The sequence below is a fragment of the Myodes glareolus genome, chromosome 9 (genome assembly GCF_982192425.1).
Source record: "Myodes glareolus chromosome 9, mMyoGla1.1, whole genome shotgun sequence".
In the NCBI taxonomy this organism is placed as follows: Eukaryota; Metazoa; Chordata; class Mammalia; order Rodentia; family Cricetidae; genus Myodes; species Myodes glareolus.
In genome coordinates this window covers 52,675,185-52,696,371 of record NC_142034.1, presented here as the reverse complement: position 1 = coordinate 52,696,371, position 21,187 = coordinate 52,675,185, and the positions used below count along the sequence as shown (strand labels likewise).

The following is a 21,187-nucleotide window of genomic DNA, read 5'->3' as shown; positions in this document are numbered from 1 at the left end:
CTGTGCTCTTCAGATCTCCTGTTGCTGCTCCCTAAGAATGTTTGTTCCTCCGGTGCCCTCATGGTCCTATTGTTAGCAATAGCTAGTGGGGCTCCTTGCTGAATGTCAGTATCACTAAGAACTCTAAGAATAGAATCCATTTTTCATTTCTTTAACATAGCATTCTGGCCTCGGTTACAGTTACAGGTATGGTCAGAGGCTTTGGTGAGTCTGCAATGAATATGAAACCTCATCCTAGACCCAGCTTTTGCCACTGTTCTCCTGCCATCCATCTCTGCTTCAGGAAAGTATCCAAACCAGACTCACCACAATGTCCTTAGTTGACATCCAGGGCATCTCAGTGTCCTACAGAGACTCTGTACTGCATAGTGGCTCAGTGGGTTTCCACTTAGGTCCAGCTCCTTCAGACTTCCTGTGAACTCAAGAGTGGAGAAGAGAACCTGCCAAGTGGCATTAGTTATTGGAGTCCACCTGGACCTATGAGAGAGAGAGAGAGAGAGAGAGAGAGAGAGAGAGAGAGAGAGAGAGATTTGGTAGAGGAGGCAATGAGAGACGTGATTCATGTGTGCATGGTCTGACATGCACAGACCCACAAGGTAGAGTAGGTGCCTGAGCACCAGCCCTCAATATGCCATCCCCAGGATTCACCAGCTTCTACCTGCTCCTTTGCTCCAACATCTGGATCCTTTCCTGGGTGGTTTCTCATCTATATCCTTAACATAGCATTATGTGTGTCCATTTTGTGTCTGTTTCTGACTCAGTCTGAATGTGTGGGTGCCATTGTCAAAGGAGCAATAGTTGACAATAGTTAAGGTGTCAACCAACCAGAAAGACATTCTCTGATGGGAAACCTCATTAACCCAAGCCCCAAGCCCCGAGGCTACAGACTCCAGAATATTTTTTGCCTCTATCTGTAACTTCACATGTGCTAGTACAAATTTCCCTGCATCATAGCATGTTTATCTCATGAATACATACTGACCTCCTGGGCATTTTTATCTGGTGATTGTCAAGAAGAATACTCCTGATTATGCTGTATTGTGTAATTGATATCAATAATGTTAGCTTATAAAGAGTTCTAATGAATAAAAATTCAAGTATAAATGATACACAGTCAATGCCTATAAAAATAGCTGAAGTTTCTCCACTACCAGAACAGCTGTGCAATAGCTTATAAGTAGTTTTAGATTAGATCAGGTGTTTTGCTAATGGTTTTTAAGATAAACAATTCCCAGAGAGGCAATTTTCTGTCCAAGGATATATAGCCAGCTTTCTGATTTGTTGAACTAAGGTTAAAAATGCAGAACAACCTAAGTGCTGCATGAAATATCTTTTGTTAGGTCAGACTGGTAATCTAGGACAGTGATTAACTCTCTTCACAAGTTCCAAACCTCAGTTTTCTTACATGCGCATGTATTCTGAAGGCTCAAAATTCAGCAAACTAACTGTCTTTTATATACAGAAAATAATTTGACTTCAGAGTACCGAGAATGAGTTACAAGTTTCCATTTTCTTGGTTTAATGCCACACACAGTACAGAAAAATACATTTTAAGATTTAAATGGATTTAGATCATTATCACGTTGTTGAATGCAAATTGAGTTAATATTAGCAGATTTATAGTAAAATGAGTCCTTGGCTCAGGATACCCCTGAAGGCATCAGTCAACTTGCTGTGACCAACATATAAAGATATAGCCAGTACCACATCTGCCTGCACACTCCATCCCCACCATGAAAATAATGAACTGAACCTCTAAAATTGTTAGCGAGCCTTTTGTATTAAATGTTTTCCTTATTAGAGTTGCCATGGTCTGGATGCAAGCCCAGAGTACTATGACCAGCAAAGCTTTCAATTACCATCAGTGGAGAAAACAAGGTATTTCATGCGAAAACTAGATTTAAACAATACCTATCCACAAATCCAGCCCTACGGAAAGAACTAGAAGAAAAACCCCAACCCTAGGAAGCTAACTTCACACACAAAAACACAGGCAACATAACCTCACACCAGCCAGCTCAAAAGAAGGTAAACACACAAACACTACCACTGAAAATTAACAGGAATTGAAATCACTGATCATTAATATCTCTTAGTATCAAAGGACTCACCTATAAAAAAAGACACAGGTTGAGAGAATGGACACAAAAGCAGAATCCATTCTTCTGCTGTATACAAGAAACACACTTCAAACCCAAAGACAGACATTACCTCAGAGTAAAGGGTTGAAAAAAGATTTTCCAATCAAATGGACCAAATAAACATCAGGTATAACTACCATAATATCTAACAAACTAAAATCAATTAGAAGAGATGGAAAAGGACGCTTTATACTCATAACAGGAAAAATCCATCAAAATGAAGTCTTAATCCTGAACATCTATGCTCCAAATACAAGAGCACGCACATATGTACAAGAAACATTACTAAAGCATAAGTTACACATCAAACCCCACACACTAATTGTAGGAGACTTCAACACACCACTCAACTCAATGGACAGGCCAACCAGACAGAAACTTTACAGAGAAATAGAGAACTGACATATGTTATGAACTAAATGGATTTAACAGACATCTGCAGAACATTCCACCCAAACACAGGAGAATATACCTGCTTCTCAGCACCCCACAAACCTTCTCTGAAATTAAACACATATTCGGTAAAAAAACAAACCTTAGCAGAGGAAAAAAATGTAGTAACACCCTGTATCTTATAGGATCACCATGGTTTAAAGTCAGAATTTAACAACAACACTAATGGCAGAAAGCCTACAAACTCAGGGAAATTGAACAGTCAAAGGAGAAATAAATAAAGAAATGAAAGACTTCCTAGAATTCAATGAAAATGAAGGAAAAACATACACAAAACCATGGGACACTATGAAAGCAGGGCTAAGAGAAAAATCCGTAGCACTAAGTGCTTACATAAAGAAAGTGGAGAAGCTCACACTAATAACTTAAGAGCACACCTGAAAGCTCTAGAACAAAGCAAAGCAGACTCACCCAGGAGGAGTAGACAACAGGAAATAATCAAATTGAGGGCTGAAATCAATAAAATAGAAACAAAAAAACAATTCAAAGAATCAGTGAAACAAGGAGCTAGTTCTTTGAGAAAAATCAACAAGTTTGACAAACCCTTATCCAGATTAATCAAAAAGCAGAGAGAAAACATCCAAATTTACAAAATCAGAAAGGAAAAGGGGACATAACAACAGACACTGAGGAAATCCAGAGAATCATTAGATCATACTACAAAAATCTATACTTCACAAAATTGGAAAATGTAAACGAAATGGGCAATTTTCCTGAAAATTACCACATACCAAAATTAAATCAAGATCAGGTGAACAATTTAAATAGACCTATAATCTGCAAGGAAATAGAAGTAGTCATCAAAAGCCTAGCAATAAAAAATAAAACCCAGGGCTAGATGGTTTCAAGGCAGAATTCTACCAGAACTTCAAAGAAGAGCTAGTAACAATACTCCTCAAAGTGTTTCATGGAATAGAAACAGAGAGAACATTGCCAAACTCTTTTTATGAGACTACAGTTACCCTGATACCAAAACCGCACAAAGACTCATTCAAGAAAGAGAATTATAGACCAGTCTCACTTATGAACATAGATGCAAAATTACTCAACAAAATACTGGCAACCCGAATTCAAGAACACATCAAAAAGCCATCCACCATGATCATGTCAGCTTCATCCCAGAGATACAGGGATGGTTCAACATATGAAAATCTATCAATGTAATCCACCATATAAATAAACTGAAAGAAAAAAATATGGTAATCTCAATAGATGCTGAAAAAGCATTTGACAAAATCCAACACCCTTCATGATAAAGGCATTGGAGAGATCAGGAAGACAAGAAACATATTAAACCATAATAAAAGCAATATACAGCAAGCCAACAGCCAACATCAAATTAAAAGGAAAGAAACTCAAAGCGCTTCCATTACTATAGGAATAAGACAAGGCTGTCTACTTTCTCCATATCTATTCAACAAAGGTTTTGGAGTTCTGGCTAGAACAACAAGGCAACAAAACAAGATCAAGGGAATTCAAACTGGAAAGGAAGAAGTCAAACATTTGCTATTTGCAAATGATATGACAGAATACATAACTGACCATAAAAACTCTACCAGGGAACTCCTACAGCTGATAAATACCTTTAGTGATGTGGCAGGATACAAGAGAAACACACAAAAATGTATATATCCATCCTATATACAAATGAAAAAGAAGTTCAGAAAGAAATCAGAGAAGCATCATCCTTTCCAATAGCCACAAATAACATAAAATATCTTGAGGTAACACTAACCAAAGAAGTGAAGGATTTGTTGACAAGAACATTAATTTTTTGAAGAACGAAATTGAAGAAAATATCAGAAAATAAAGAGATCTCCTATGCTCTTGGATAGGTAGGACCAAAACAATAAAAATAACAATACTACCAACAGCAATCTTTAGATTCAATGTAATCCCCATCAAAATTTCAACACAATTCTTCACAGATCTCAAAAGAACAATAATCAAGTTCATATGGAAAAACAAACAAACAAACAAACCAGGAAAGCCTAAACAATCATTTGCAACAAAGGAACTTTAAGAGGCATTACAATTTCTGATTCCAAGCTCTATTATAGAGTTACAATAATTAAAACTGCTTGGTATTGGCATAAAAACAAACAGGTTGACCATGGAATCAATTTGAAGATCCTGATATTAAGTCACACACTTATGAACACCTGATTTTTGACAAATAAGCTAAAATTATACAATGTTAAAAGGAATTACTCTTCAACAAATGGTGCTGGTATAACTGGATGTCAACATGTAGAAGAATGAAAATAAATCCATATCTATCCTCGTGCACAAAACTCAATCCAAATGGATTAAAGACGTCAATAAAAATCCAACCACACTGAACCTGGTAGAAGAAAATGTGGAAAGTAGCCTTCAATGAATGGACACAGGAGACCACTTCCTAAATATAACTGCAGCAGGACAGACATTGAGAGCTACAATATATAAATGGGACCTCCTGAAACTGAGAAGCTTTTGCAAAGCAGAGGACATAGTCAATAAGAGAAAATGACAGCCTATCGAATGGGAAAAGATCTTCACCAACACCACATCAGAAATAGGACTGAGCTCCAAAATAAATAAAGAACTCAAAAAATTACACATTAAAATGCCAAATAATTCAATTTAAAAATGGGGTACAGAACGAAACAGAATTCTCAGCAGAAGAATCTCAAGCCACCAAAAGACACTTAAGGAAAAGTTCAACATCTTTAGCCATGAGGGAAATGCAGATCAAAATTACTCTGAGATACCATCTTACACCAGTCAGAATGGCCAAGGTCAAAAACACCAATGATAGCTTATGCTGGGGAGGGTGTATAGTAAGAGGAACACTCTTTCATTACTGATGGGAATGCAAACTTGTACAACCACGCTTGGAAATCAGTATGGCGGTTTCTCAGAAAAAAATGAGCATCAACCTACCACTCTTATATAGCCAGCAATACCACTCTTGGCTATACATCCAAAAGATGTTCAATCATACTCCAAGGACATATGTTCATCTATGTTCATAGCAGCATTATTTGCAACCACCAGAACCTGGAAAAAACCTGGGTGCCCCTCAACTGAAGAATGCATAACAAAAATGTGGTACACTTGCAACATGGAGTGCTACCCAGACATAAAAAATAATGATCTCTCTTGTGGGGTAAAGGGAACATTCCAGCATTGCTGGTGGGAATGCAAACTGGTATGGTCCCTTTGGATGTCAGTGTGGTGATTTCTTAGAAAATTCGGAAACAACCTACCTCAAGAACCAGTAATACCACTTTTGGGTATATATCCTAAAATGCTCAATCATGCCACAAGGACATGTGTTCAACTATGTTCACAGAAGAATTGTTTGTCTTAGACAGAACCTGGAAATAACCTAAATGCCCCTCAACCAAAGAATGGATAAGGAAAATGTGGTACATTTACACAATGGAGTACTACACAGCAGAAAAAATACTGGCATTTTGAATTTTGCAGGAAAGGGGATGACACTAGAAAACATCACTTTGAGTGAGGTTACCCAGACAGAGAAAGACAATTATCACATGTACTCACTCATAGGTGGTTATTAAACATAGAGCAAAGAAAACTAGTCTAAAACCCACAATTCCAGTGAAATTAGAGAACAATGCTGACACTAATAGAGACTTAAATAGATCTAATCTACATGGGAAGTAGGAAAAGACAAGATCTTCTGTACAAATTGGGAGCATGGGGATCTTGTGGAAGGGTTGAAGTGGGGAGGGGAGAGGTAAGGCAGAGCAGAGAAAAATTTAGAGCTCAATTAAAATTACTAAAATAACAAAACAAAACAAAAATTATGACCTCTAGAAATTTTCATGCGAATGGTTGGAAAAAAAAATCCTGAATGAGGTAAACCAGACCCAGAAAGGTGAACATGGTGAGTACTTACTGATAAGTGAATATTAGTTGTAAAGGAAAGGATATTGAGCTTAAAGTTCATGATGCTAGAGATGCTAAGTAACAAGGTGAACCCTAAGAAAAACATATACATTCACCTGAAAAGGGGAAATAGTCAAGATCTCCTGACAAAACTGAAAGCATGAGAGTAGGGGAAGAAAGGAAGTAGAAAAGGGAAACGGAGGGGAGAAGGTGATGGAGGAGGAGAGCTTGAGGAAACGGGATAGTTGAGATGTAGGAAGTACAGAGATGAGAGCAAGGATAGAGATATTTTATCAAAGAAGACATTATGCTACTAGCAAGAAACTTGACACTAGAAAAATTCCCAGGAATCCACGAGGATAACCCCAGCTAAGACCCCAAGCAATAGAGGACAGGGTGCCTGAACTGGCTTTGCGCTGTATAGTCAGATTGATGAATGTCTGATGTGGGATTGCCCTCTGTATACTTTGAGTACCATTAATTAATAAAGAAACTGTCTTGGGCCTGCACAGAACGGAAGTAGGCAGGGAAAGCAAAACTGAATGCTGGGAGAAAAAAAAAACAGAGTCAGAGAGAAGCCATGGAGGCTCCAGCAGAAAAAGACTTGCTGAAACTTTTCTGGTATGCAACTGCCATGTGGCAATACACAGATAATAGAAATGAATGAGCCAATAAGAAGCTAGAGTTATTGGCCACTGAGTGTTTTAAATAATATTGTTTCTATGTGATCATTTTGGGATCTGGGTGGAATAGCCAAACTCAAAAACACCAATGATAGCCTGTGCTGGAAAGGATGTGGAGTGAGGGGAACACTCATCCATTGTTGGTGGGAATGCAAACTTGTGCAGCCACTGTGGAAATCAGTGTGGCGGTTTCTCAGGAAACTGGGAGTCAACCTCCCTCAGGACCCAGCAATTTCACTCTTGGGAATATACCCAAGAGATGTCCTATCATACTACAAAAGCATTTGTTCAACTATGTTCATAGCAGCACTATTTGTAATGGTCAGAACATGGAAACAACCTAGGTGCCCCTCAATAGAAGAATGGTTAAAAAAGGTGTGGAACATATACACATTAGAGTTTTACTCAGCGGTAAAAAATAATGACATCTTGAATTTTGCATGCAAATGGATGGACATAGAAAACGCTTTACTGAGTGAGGTAAGCCAGACCCAAAAAGAGGAACACGGTATGTATTCACTCATAAGTGGTTTCTAACCATAATTAAAGGTCTTTGAGCCTATTATTCGTGATCCTAGAGAAGCTAAATAAGAAGATGAACCTGATGAAGATTATTTAGCTATCCGCCAGGAGGTAGGAAATAGTCAAGAGTCCCAGGTAACCTTGGGTGCATGGGGGGGGGTGGGAGGGTTGTTGGAAGGGGAAAGGATTAGAGAGAAGGGAGTAGGGGAGGAATGGAGAAAGCTCGGTTGACCGGGATGGGGGGGAAGGGAGGAAGGATGAATGTGGGATCAGGGAAGAATATATTTCAACTAAGGGAGTCATATTAGAGTTTACAGGAAACTTGATTATATATGGGATCCCTGGTCCAAGGAGAGATCCCCAGATTGTTCTCTGGACAGAGGAGGGGGTGCCTGAACCGGCCTTGGCCCGTGACCATACTGATGAATATTTTGCTTATCACCATAGATCCTTCATCTGGCGTTGGATGACGATACAGATGGAGGCCCGCATTGGAGCACCGAACTGAGCCCCCCAAGATCCAAATGAGGAGCAGAAGGAGGAGGAAAATGACGAAGGACTGCGAGGGATACTATCACCCACTGATACAAGGGGTCGGATCTAATGAGAGTTTACCAAGACCAGATGGACCGTGACTGAACGAGCATGTGATCCAACCAGATTCTCTGAATGTGGCCGGATTTTCTGAATGTGGCTGGCCTGCAGTCTTTATGAGAAGCCATTGACAATGACACTGGGACTGGTTTCCTCTGCATATACTGGATTTTTGGGATCCAGTCTGTTTGGATGCTCACCTTCCTGGACCTGGAGTGAGGGGGGAGGAACTTGGACTTCCCACAGGGCAGGAGACCCTGACTGCCCTTGGGGACAAAGAGGGAGGAGGAGAGGGAGGGGGGGAGTGGGAGGGCATTGGGAGGAGGGGCGTAAATGGAAACTTTTTATAATTTAATAAAATTACTTTAAAAAAAAATTTAAAACTCAAAAAAAAAGAAGCTAGAGTTATTGGCCACTGGGTGTTTTAAATAATATAGTTTCTATGTGATTATTTTGGGAATCTGGGTGGCCAAGAAATGAACAAAAGGGCTCCTTACAACAAATATCTTAAATGTTTCATAGACACTTCATCCAACTCCAGCTGGACAAGGAAGGAATCAGCATAGGACCAAACTAGTTCGTCTTAATGTGGGTGACAGTTGCTTGGTTGGGGCAGACTGTGGGGCCACTGGCAGTGGCACCAGGACTTATCTCTTCTGCTTGTATTGTCTTTTAGGGGAACCTATTCTCTTTGGATGGATACCATGCTCAGTCTAGATATAGTAGGGAGGGCATTGAACCTTCCCTTAGCAATGTGCCTTACCTTCTCTGAGGCATGGATGTGGGGGTAGGGAGGGAAGATAGAGGGAATGGGAGATGGGGAGGGAGAGGGAACTAGGATTGGTATGTAAAATCAAAAAGATAATTTTTCTTCTTGATAAAAAATAAAAATAAAGTACAATAAAGTAAAACAAAATTAAAAAGCATTGTCATTGTCATAATGTCTCTTCATAGCAATACAAACTCTAAGACAGTGTATGTTTATATGACTGCTTGTCTGTGTGCACTGTATGCATGCAGAAACCTGCAGAGACTTGAAACAGGGCATTGGATCCTCTGAAAGTGTAGATAGCAATGGTTGTGAGCCACCTGCTGTGGGTGGTGGGAATGGATCCACACCTTTTGTGAGAGTATCAGGCTCTCTTAATCGTGGAACCCACAGACTCTCAGTCCCCACAGGATGGTAGTTTTGATGCATGTTTAGTATGTACAGTGACTAAAAGTGGAACTTCAGAATGTGCTATCACAAAACAAGAGGCATCATTATGAGCCATACAAAGAAGTTGTTCACTATGGCAGTTTGAAAGAAAATGGCCCCTAAAGAAATCTTCAGTTTTAGATGTTGTGGTCTTGTAGAGAAGGTATGGGCTTGCTGGAAGAGGTGTATCACTGTGGAGGTGGGCTTTGAGGTCATATATATGCTCAAGTCATGCCCAGTGAGACAGTGTACTTCTAGTTCCCTGCTTATCAACATGTAGCAGCTACCTCTCCAGCACTGTGTCTACCTGCAAACTGCCCTATTCAATCGTGATGATAATGGGATGAATCTCTATATTGAAAGCGAGCCCCCACAATCAAATGTTTTCTTGTCATGATGTCTCTACACCAATGGGAACCCTAATTAAGACACTCATTTGCCATCTCTAATTCCTTGACTTTAACCAAGGTCCACCCATTTTCCTTATGTGTAATGGCTTCCCCCTTGTCACGCAGCTTGTTCTGACTTTCCCCCTCAAATATATAATACATATAAATATTGTAACTGTAATTCTTTTTTGATAACTCTTTTGTTATACATAATTTTACTATGTTAAAGTTAAAGCCTTTCTTTTTTGTTTAAACAGAAAAAGGGAAAATGATGGAAGATGGTCTATGTGTTACTTTCATTGGTTAATAAAGAAACTGCCTTGGCCCTTTGATAGGACAGAAAATTAGGTAGGCGGAGTAAACAGAACAGAATGCTGGGAGGAAGAAGGCAGTGAGGGAGATGCCATAGCTCTCCTCTCTGAGATGGATGTCAATTAAACTCGTCGTGGTAAGCCACACTCAAGTGGCAATATGCATTAATAGAAATGGGTTGAATCAATATGTAAGAGCTAGCCAATAAGGGGCTGAAGACAATGGGCCAAGCAGTGTTTAAAAGAATGCAATTTGTGTGTTGTTATTTGGGGTATAAAGCTAGCCATGCATGAACCGGGCGGGAATGCAGCCTGCTGCTCCTTTCTACAAATTTTACTTTCTCACTAACAGCCAAATCCTCTTCCTATTCCACGGGGTTGTCCCCAGGCTCTGAAGACCACTGTCCCTGAAAGCAGGCTGGTGTTCCTTATCTGGCCCTATCTGGTCTCTGTCTCTGTACATACTCCGAATTCCTTTGAAGCTCCACATCAGGCCACTTCTACTTACTTCAATCATCTGTATCAAGGTCCTTTTAGGCTCACTTCTTTATAACCATAGACCCTTAGAAATAATGTATACTGGCCAAGTGCAGGAAAAACTCAATTCACTAAGATATTCTCTCTAGGCAATATCAGAAGGCTATTCAGAATGGTATTGTACTAGACTTTCAGTGCCAGAGAAGATAGTCTTGATTCATTAATAAAATAAATGTGAATATAAGATAACAGATATTGTGTGGCTCAGGAATCCCATAGAAAAAATATATACAGAAAAGATTAAAGGGGGTGTCACATTTCTTCTTTCATGCTGTGGATCAAGCCTAAGTTCATGGACTTATTAGATGAGGTGTTTTGAATGACATGTCACCTAGTCATGTGCATTTGAATGCTTGACCCTTAACTGGTGGTTATCTTTGGGGAGGCTTTGGAGGTGTGGCTTTGTGGCAGTAAAAGAATCACTGGGGGTAGGGTTTAAGATTTCAAGGGCTTGAGCCACTCCCACTGCACTCTTTTTGCTCCCTCCTTGTGGTTCAAGACAGGAGCTCTCAGCTGCTGCTCCAGTCACCATCCTTTCCGTCTGCCACGATGGACCCTGATCCCTCTGGACAATAATCCCAGATGAACTCTTCTATAAGCTGTCTTGGCCATGGCCAGCAACAGAAAATTAACCAACACACCAGGTAATCTCTCTACCAAGTGACTAGCATCCCTAGTCAATGATATTTTGAGATAGCATCACACCATGTAGGCCATGCAGGATGGGGCTTCTGATCTCCTTGTGTCAACTTCAGAGTTTGGGATGATGTGTGCACACTCAAGCTCAGTTAGCCCAATATTTAATGCTGTCCTCCCTTAAAAAAATACTGTAGGATATTAATTTTCTGTTGTTTTGATAATTGATAAGTCCTCACTCTTCTATAGCAAGTATGTTTTTATTATTCCATCCTATTAATAGAAAATAAGTGTCATTGAGACACAGTCCTACAAGTATATAACACAGTTTAATTACGTTTATTTTCTTTGACCAGTTTTCCCTCCTCTCCTCATCCTCTTCCTGTTCTCTAACCTTTGCCCCACTACTTTTAAGCTATTTATTTTCACATGAACACTTGCTGTGTTATTCAGATTATTGTCAAAGTATTCCACACTAGATAACTGTTGTTTCTGATTATTTCAACAGTCACACCCTATGTAATTAGAGTAGGTGATTGTTTTGTCCCCCAGTTTTGAAGTACTCAGGCAGAAACTATATTTCTACTCTTGCATTGATTGGCAGGGCCTGGTATAAAATCAGTGCTTAATGAATCATCTACAGAGGAGAGAGACCTCCTGATACTGAATCACCACTTCTGCACAGTGATAGGGGACCCTGGAATACAAGGTCTACATTGCTCCTGAGATTGACAGAAGTTAGGAAGCCTTCAATATGAGTGTCAGGCTCAGGCTGCTTTCATTGACACATACAAGGAAGGCATCTGGGTAGGAGAAATGTAGGGACTCTAATACATATGCCTTCTGTTGTCAGAAGACCTCAGGTCCAAGGTGCTTGTCATGGGGAGGGAAGATGGTGCCTGCAGGAGTTGGATGAGGTTTCTCTCAGAGAGAAAGCCTGACAAGTGAGAGGACCAGTAACTTGGGTCATTTGTGAAGGGCGAAGAGGATTTGAATCAGAGAAGGTGGGTGGACCTGACTCAGACACAGGGAGAGATAAAAGCTCATAGTTTAATCACAAAGTAAGGCACAAAGAGTCAAAGAGAAAAAGGTGGTCAGATTCAGCACTCAGATGTCACAGATGAACTGTATCCTGCTACCCTGGATCCAGCTAAGAGTGCTGCTGGTACTCAGAACATGTGTGTGCATGGAATCCTCAGGGAAACTGGAGAGAGGGCTGTGTCTAGATACTCACAACATCATCCGGGAAGCCACCAGTTTTGGTCTCTGCTGTCCATCACCATCCAGCTGAAGTGTCTTCAAATGCCTGCAGAACTTAATACAGAAAGTGAACACCATGAGCTCCACATCTGTCTGGACTACCAGGTGGTTAATGTTTATCAGGAACATTGGTTGTAGTGTATCAGGTGAATCATGTACACTTGTTTCCGGAAAAGTGTGTATTATATTTGTCAGTAACTCCCTATTTTGAGTCTCATACAGACAATGGAGTAAACCCAGAGGATATTGTTTATCATATTCAGCTTCCTGTATGATGTTCCATGACAGATACCAACTTGTCTTCTGAAGCAAACTGCAGGCAAAGATCTTCTGCATTTCTCTTATTCCTCTTATATTTGAAAGACCAAAAAGGAAGCGCACAGTGGGTGACTCAAGCAGGTCTTGTCTTCCATAGACATCCTTTAGTGCTTCCACAATTCTGTAGACATCCCTATGGTCATATATTAGCACATTATTCTCTAAGACGTAGAACATTGCTGCAAAGAAATCCTGGAGATACAAGTGGGTAAAGCTGTAACTCAGAGATTCAGGATGCTTTTGAAGGATACCAATCTTCAGGAAAGTGGCAATGTCATTATCATCCAATCCTTGGATCCAAAAATCTCTCTCACTGAACAGGGTCCTTCTTCGGCAGATACCGTCTTCAGCCATTGAGCAGAGTGCTCTGAGTTGGGTCCCCAGGGCATGACCTGAGAGAGTCTGGGAAAGGTATTTCAGGCAGAGCTCCGTGGTGGTCCGTGAGGTCAGTGAGAGGTCTTGTCCTTGATCCATCTGCTGCTTCAGGCAGGTGCAGACCAGCCAGGACACCCAGGGTACCTCACACAGTGTTGAGAGCACTGGGTTTGATTTAACCAAGTTAAAAGCTGACATTGCTTCTTTTTTCACTGTGAAATACTTGTAGATGTATTTCTTCTGTCCAGACTTAGAGAAGCCCAGGACTTCCACCCAACGTGGCTGCCTCAAGGAAGGAATGAACTTCTTCAGATTTGTGGTCCGAGCTGTGAGCAGCAAGGAAGCCTGAGGCAGGACAGATTTCCCCAGCAAACTGCCCAGCAGTGTGTGCACAGGTTGTGGCTGGCTCCAGTGCAGGCAGAACTTGGGATTCTTATCTTCCAAGACCCATGCTGGCTCATCTATGCCATCCAGGATGAAGAGCAGGTTCTCATGGTGAGACAGGATCTCCCTGATGGGAGTTGTGGGCACAGCTTGGTCTTTTGCTATGAACTCAGCCAGGCTCAGTTGCTTGCACTGGGCCAGCTCTCTGCAGCTGAAGTAGAAGACATGCTGGAAGCGATCTCTGTAGAGCTGGCCTTCCGCCCATGCTCTCCTCACCTGCCTGGCCAGTGTTGACTTCCCAGTCCCAGCTGCCCCCTCTAATACAACAAGTTGAGGCTCTTTCTGGATATCTTGGCTTGGGCAAAATAAGTCTTGGATCTCAATCAGATGTCCTCTCTGCTCTCCTGTATATTTATGCTGACTTTTCCAGTCCAAGGTCTTCCAGCCTCTTGGGGAAAGTTTTTGTAGAAGTAGGAGCTGTGTGAAATTTTGCAGCAAATCATTTGTTTTCCAGGTCTGTGTGGGGTAAAGATTTTCTCTTTCTCCACTTTGACTCATTTCTGAATTGATTCCTAAATAAAGGAGAGATATATGGAGCATAAATGAACACATTAGAGTTGTTTATTCTTTGATTCGTTCTTTCCTTCCTTTCTTCCTTCTACCTTTCAACAACGGGATGAATTTCAGTATCTCTCGAAGCTGTACAACATACTGGATATGGGTCCTGGGTGCTAAGAATCTGAGCTTTAGAGCAGAAGAATATAGCTCAAGTCTTCCCTTGAATAATGATTAATAATAATAATAATAATAATAATAATAATTCTGTATGATGTTCATTCATACTTCAGATATTTATTGATGTCTTACTCTGTGTCAGACCTGCTCTTGGGGCTGAGTATAAAGGATGAGTTCACATACACAACTCTGTCCTCATTCTGTCTATGGGATCCAGTAGCTCCACTGAGCTCAGCTTTCCCATCTTTAATTTGGGGACTGTGGTCTCTCCTGTAGAAGGCCGTAGAGTTTGGGGAGATTATAGACCATGGAGTCAATGTGTATTTCTGATATTATCTCGTTGGCTCCCATCATTTTAGTACTGACAGCATCATTCTGTAAGTACTGACATTTTGGGTCTGATGGGATGGTCTTACGATGCCTTAGAGTATATATGTTTCAGGACATCGAATTGTCCCCATCTCTAGGCCTGGAAACTCCCGGCATATTTTGTATTGCCTTCCAGATATTGGTAACAACAAGCCTTGTTTGTGACTACTGTTTGGATGTCTTTAGATCCCACTGAAATTTATGTCAAAACTAATGTTGAAATTCACTTGCCAGCGTAGTAGTACAAGGATAAGTGTCTAGTATAAGTGTTTGAAGTCGTGGCGGTAAGCCCCTTAATAGTTGACCAATACTTTTCTTCTAAGAATAGGCAAGCTGTTATAGACAGGGGTTCCTTTTTTTGTCCTGCAGACACCTGGTTGCCTGTATACTTTTTTTTTCAACAGAGCACTCACAGTCTCTACTCTTGGACTTCTAGATTCCAGAGTATAGTTAGATATACAAGTTATAAAGAAAAAAAACCCTTTAATTCATCATTCAGAAGACAGATGCAGGAGAATCAGGAGCACAGGCCCAACATTTTATATGTGTGAATTTGGAAGAATACTGGCCTACCATCAATCAGTCAGTCAACCAATTACACAAACAAACAACAAGAATAACAAAAGTTACTTAGTCTCTGTTTTCTGTCCTGGCAATGGAAAACAAACTGACACATTTGCTCTTGATGTAACCTGCTCCACCATTTGCACAGTACACTTTGCAGGCTTCCCCCATCTTGCCCTACCCCCTTTGCTCTAACCAGTGCATCTTGGGATCCTCTCTCCAGTTTGGACCTGACCACAAATCTCTTATCTGCATCTTCTTTGGAAGGAACTCAAGACAAGAAAGACAAGAATATGCCCCATGGACCAGAATTCAAGTTTGTCCCTCAACAACTGCAGGTTTTTCAAAGCACAAGGCATCTTCCTTTCCTGTCTTGGTCAAGGTGCTGAAGAAAAAATGGTGAGAGCACAGAGTGAAGCATCAATTCACACAATCAGCCCTTGAGAGACTGGGTTTTGGGGCCAACTTGTCTCTGAAACCAGGATCTATAGATGTGCTCCCATTGTCTTCTGTAGGAAGACTTCTACCATCTCTTGAGTGCAGCAGGCTGCCCACTCAGGTCTGTGGCCAAGGTCTGCCTGGCTCAGGCCATGTTTGCTCCAGGTGCAAAGGGAAGGTTCAGTTCTTCCTAGGCCATGCGATCGAAGACCTCCCAGCTGGGACTTATCTGTTACTCTGCACATATCTAAGTCCTCTTCAGTTTTGTCACACTTTAAAATCACTTGGGGCAGCAAGTTAGCGAGGTTGAAGAAAAAGCATGTTGACTAGAATTTGGGTCCCAAGAATCCCTGTACATGTTGCACTTGCATTGTGACCCCTGTTATTCCAGGTTCAGAAAGTTGAGTCAAGGGATCCACAGAAAATATGGCTAGCTAGACTTGCTCCACTGACAAGCACATACATGAGTCATGGCTGAGAGCCTCTGCCTCAATGAGTATGTAAAAACAACTGAGGAAGATTCTAGATATCAATTTAGGGTGCACACAGACACATACAGTATAAGCTCCATATATGTTTGTCCCAATACATACAAAGAGGCACACACAGATGTATGCACATTATACGCATGCATGCAGAAAGAAAAGAAGTTCAATAAAAAATCCACAGAAAATAGATAGAAATGGAAAATATCCAACTAAGTCAGGTAATCATTGCCAGGGGGAGAAATGTCATGTTTTTGTCATATGTGGATCATATGACATATGATTATATATTATGTATATGATCCATATAGACTAGTATGCTTAATTTGTTATTTTAAAAGTTTCTTTTAAGCTAAATTTTGGGAATTTTCTATGTCTATTCCATATTTACATCATTTCCACCCTTCTTTGTCTCCCCGTAACTCCTCCTGTGTCCCCTCATTCCCTCTAAAATGCTCCTTTTCTTCTCTAATGATTGTTCCAGTCATACACAATACAGACATACATACAAATATATATGTATTATAGATACATACATATATGTATGTATATATACATACATACATGGATGCATACACATTCTGCTGAGTCTATTTAATGTTGCTCTTATATATTTAATACTGACTACTTGGCATCTGATAACTTAAGAGGGACTCATCTCTGGAGAAGGGTGAGTCTCCGTTTCTCAGTAGATATTAATTATCTGTAGATTTTCATCTAGAGGTAGGACCATGTCAGTTTTATTTGGAAGGTTCCAAGAGGTCAAGAAACTATAATGAACCCAAGAGAGGGGGATGGTAAGGCCTTAAGAGGTGCAGGCAGAGTAGACACCTTGAGCTGTAAATTGTTTAAGTGAGGTGTAAGTGGTTCAAGAATGAAGTGGAGACAGGGACTGTGTTACATGGGAGAAGGATGGTGAGACCAAACCAAAATATGTATGATAGGTCCTATGGAAACACACCACACTAAGCTAACTAAAATATAAATTAAATAAATGTTGGTTACTATGCAAGAGATGTACAGTGCTTTCCTCCAAAGACATGAGTTGTTAAAGGAAAATCCCAATACCAACTGTCGAGTACCTCACTAAGAGTAATTGGTCAGAAGAATTCAGAGACTCCAAAATAACAAAGTCTGTTGCTGTTGCTCTTATGAAGATCTGTGGAAGAAACAGATTCACTTCAGAATGAATTTTGTTTTAGTAGCAGCATGGGATCAAGCTTATGATGAATTGACTACCATTGCATAAGATCTATTCAAATTTATTATACAATTTAAACCTTAGCAAGTCAATTTCCACATACCAAAACCTCTTATCAGAAGGTCCCCTAAGAAAACAAATCAAAACAATTCTCAGTCACATGGCATCTTGGTTTTCTAAGCTCCCTCACAACCAAGTTTTAAAGAGACTTTGAACCCTTTACAAAGAAATCAGATACGATTCAAACCCTTCAAACAGAAGGTATCCATTAAGAAGTTTACAGTCACAAAAGGCAGTTCAAAGCCAATGTACTAACATTCTGGAATTCAAGTCAGTTGTGATGCTCTGAGGGTTTTCCTCCTATAGTCAACCTAATCCAGAGAAGTTTCTCTTTGCGGTGGGTAGCAAGTAATGTAAAGACTCAAAGCCAAAATGCTGATTAAGCATCTGCTGAGTGCTGAGCTCTAAGTGGGATACCTAAGTGGAGTCACCAAGGCTCAGGGAACATCACAAAAGAGGTGATGGACAGAATGAAAGAGCTGGAGGACTGGAAGGAGTGCTGTGAGATGTGTATTTCTGAATGTTATATGACTGATGTGCTCGTGAACTCACTACTGTCATAGGTGCTTGTGCATAACTTGTACAAGATCAACCCAACAAGTCCAGTCAATATTCTATGAGGCAGCACCCATTTGACTGAGAGATTTTAAATACAACAACAAAACCCAAACAAATCAAACAGATTTGACAACAAAACAAACAGAGAGAGTATGAAAATGGGGGTCAGTGGTTGGGAGTGTGCCCTGGAGGTCTGAGAAGAAGGGATTTGGGAATTATATGATCAAGCTACTGTGTTTAAAGGTATAAACTTTTCAAACAAATAAATAAAAATGTTTTTTTAGACCTGCACAGCACCCCTCCACTCTGCTAACTCCACACCTCTTACCAGGGATGCTGATCTCCTTCTAGACCCTCTCCCTCTTCATGGGACCCATTTGATCCCCGCAAACAACTTAACTTATGCTGATGGTGTGGAAATGTAGATTTTCTACCTGTACTCTCTGGAGCACCACCTCCCCAACCTAATAGGCATGCAGTTGGGTTTCTTCCCAGGGACCATGACCTCCTCCTAGTAGGGACTCTTTCTTCCTTTGGGACTCACTAGATCACAGATCCTTCTCCACCAGGAACCCTCTAGCCAGTTATGTAGCACAGAGAAACATATATACTACATGTTGTTATGGAATATTATTTAAAGATGTGTTATGTTGTTTGTGCTGTGGAACACTTGTTTTAATGATCCAAAAATGTTTGCATTCTTTTATGCTGCATTTGTTTAACTTTGTGAAGCTGTGTTTATTTGACTTTCTTAAACATTTAAATGGTCTGATAAAGAGCTCAATGGCCAATAGTGAGGCAGGAGAAACAACAGGTAGGCCTGACAGGAAGGGAGAATAAATAGGAATTAAAATATGGGAGAAAAGGCCTGGGGAGCAAAAGAAGGAAGAGGACTCAAAAGACCAGCCACATAGCTACACAGCCAACAATATGGTAAGAAAGAAAGATATACAAAAATAGAAAAGGTTAAAAGCCCAGAGTAAAAAGATAGATGGGATAATTTAAATTAAGAAAGTTAACAAGAAACAAGCCAAGGTAAAGCTAGGCATTCATAAGAAAGAGTAATGTGCGTGATTTACTTGGGAGCTGTGTGGTGGGCCCCCCAAAGAGCCAAAGAGGAAAAAAAGAAAACAAAACAAAAAACCCAACCACAACATGTGCATTGTTCTTTCCGCAGAACAGCCATCCCTGCAACTCTCATCAACTCATGGCTACTTACACTGCTTCCACCCTTCAGGCACATCTTGGCCTACACATTCTGTTCTTATGTCTAGTCTGATGAGTTTGTCTAACCCTGCCTCCACTGTACCCTCCCCAATCCCCAGACCTGACCCCATTTCAGGCTGGTGAGGGCCACTGGTACCCTTTCTAATCCCAAATTGAGGCAGGGTGGAACATAATGTGTGTAAGCCCAATCTGCTACTTCCATATTGGAAACAGAACCATGAAACAAGCGCATATGCCCAGGTGTCATTGCAATAATGAGATGACATGTCCAGACAGTATTTGATCCCTCTAAATTCAATATTCTCACAAAATTGTTTTCCAGTGAGATTTGCCTAAATGAATCCTAGGACTAAGAATTTAGATGAATAATCATAATCCTGAAAGAATTGAGTAGTTTAAAGAAGTCAGAAGAAACTAGATCGATGAAAGTAAAGAGAATGAACTCAAACAGAATAAATGCTCAAGTATTTTGCAAGAAATCACAAATACAAGGTTAAATGAAACAACAAAGGCAATTCAGGATTTGAAATGGCATTGAACTAAGATATAGAAATATTGAAGAGAACTAAAGTTGAAATGAATATAAAAATGAAAATCTTGATAGCCCAATTAAAAAATTCAAAGGATTTTGATGGGGATTGCATTGAATCTATAGATTGCTTTTGGTAGAATTGCCATTTTTACTATGTTGATCCTCCCAATCCAAGAGCAAGGGAGATCCTTCCATTTTCTGGTATCCTCCTCAATTTCCTTCCTCAAAGACTTAAAGTTCTTGTCCAATAGGTCTTTCACTTCCTTGGTTAGAGTTATTCCAAGATATTTTATGCTATTTGTGGCTATCATGAAAAGTGATGTTTCTCTGCTTTCCTCTCTGCTTCTTTGTCCTTTGTGTATAGGAGGGCAACCGATTTTTTGGAGTTGATCTTGTACCCTGCCACATTACTAAAGGTGTTTATCAGCTGTAGGAGTTCTTTGGTAGAGTTTTTGGGGTCGCTTATGTACACTATCATATCATCTGCAAATAACGAAAGTTTAACTTCTTCCTTTCCAATTCGAATCCTCTTGACCCCCTTATGTTGTCTTATTGCTATTGCTAGAACTTCAAGCACTATATTGAAGAGGTATGGGGAGAGTGGACAGCCTTGTTGTGTTCCTGATTTTAGTGGATTGACTTTGAGTCTCTCTCCATTCAATTTGATGTTAGCTGTCGGCTTGCTGTAAATAGCTTTTTATTATATTTAGGTATGATCCTTGTATCCCCAATCTCTCCAATACCTTTATCATAAAGGGGTGTTGAATTTTGTCAAATGCTTTTTTGGTATCTAATGAAATGATCATATGTTTTTTTTTCTTTCAGTTTATTTATATGATGGATTACATTGATAGATTTGCGTATGTTGAACCAGGCCTGCATCTCTGGGATGAAGCCTACTTGATCATAAAAATAATTTTTCTAATGTGTTTTTGGATTCGATTTGCCAGTATTTTGTTGAGAATTTTTGTGTCGATGTTCATGAGTTAGATTGGCCTGTAACTCTCTTTCTTGGTTGTGTCTTTGTGTGGTTTTGGTATCAGGGTAACTGTAGCTTCATAAAAAGAGTTTGGCAATGACCTTTCTGTTTCTATATTGTGAAATACATTAAGGAGTATAGGTATTAGCTCTTCTTGGAAGTTCTGGTAGAATTCTGCATTGAAACCATCTGGTTCTGGGCTTTTATTTGGTAGGGAGGTTTTTGATAACAGCTTCTAATTCTTCACGACTAACAGGTATATTTAAATTGTTCACCTGGTCTTGGTTCAACTTTAGTATATGGTACGTATCTAAAAATGTCCATTTCTTTTACATTCT

General features: G+C 40.1%; 1 protein-coding gene across 3 annotated transcripts in view; it reads right to left on the bottom strand.

The window, feature by feature from the left end:
* LOC125409512 (NACHT, LRR and PYD domains-containing protein 1a-like) overlaps nucleotides 1–21,187 on the bottom strand; it is a 75,864-nt gene that overhangs the window by 22,033 nt on the left and 32,644 nt on the right. For 2 of the 3 annotated variants that reach the window (XM_087910356.1, XM_087910355.1), the window contains exons 9-10: nucleotides 12,599–14,273; nucleotides 307–477 (exon numbers count right to left, since the gene is read on the bottom strand). In XM_087910356.1, coding sequence (XP_087766482.1) covers nucleotides 307–477; nucleotides 12,599–14,273 — 1,846 coding nt within the window. Of the gene's footprint in view, nucleotides 1–306; nucleotides 478–12,598; nucleotides 14,274–17,374; nucleotides 17,452–21,187 lie in introns of all 3 variants that reach the window. The other variant, XM_087910357.1, reaches the window with a different exon arrangement.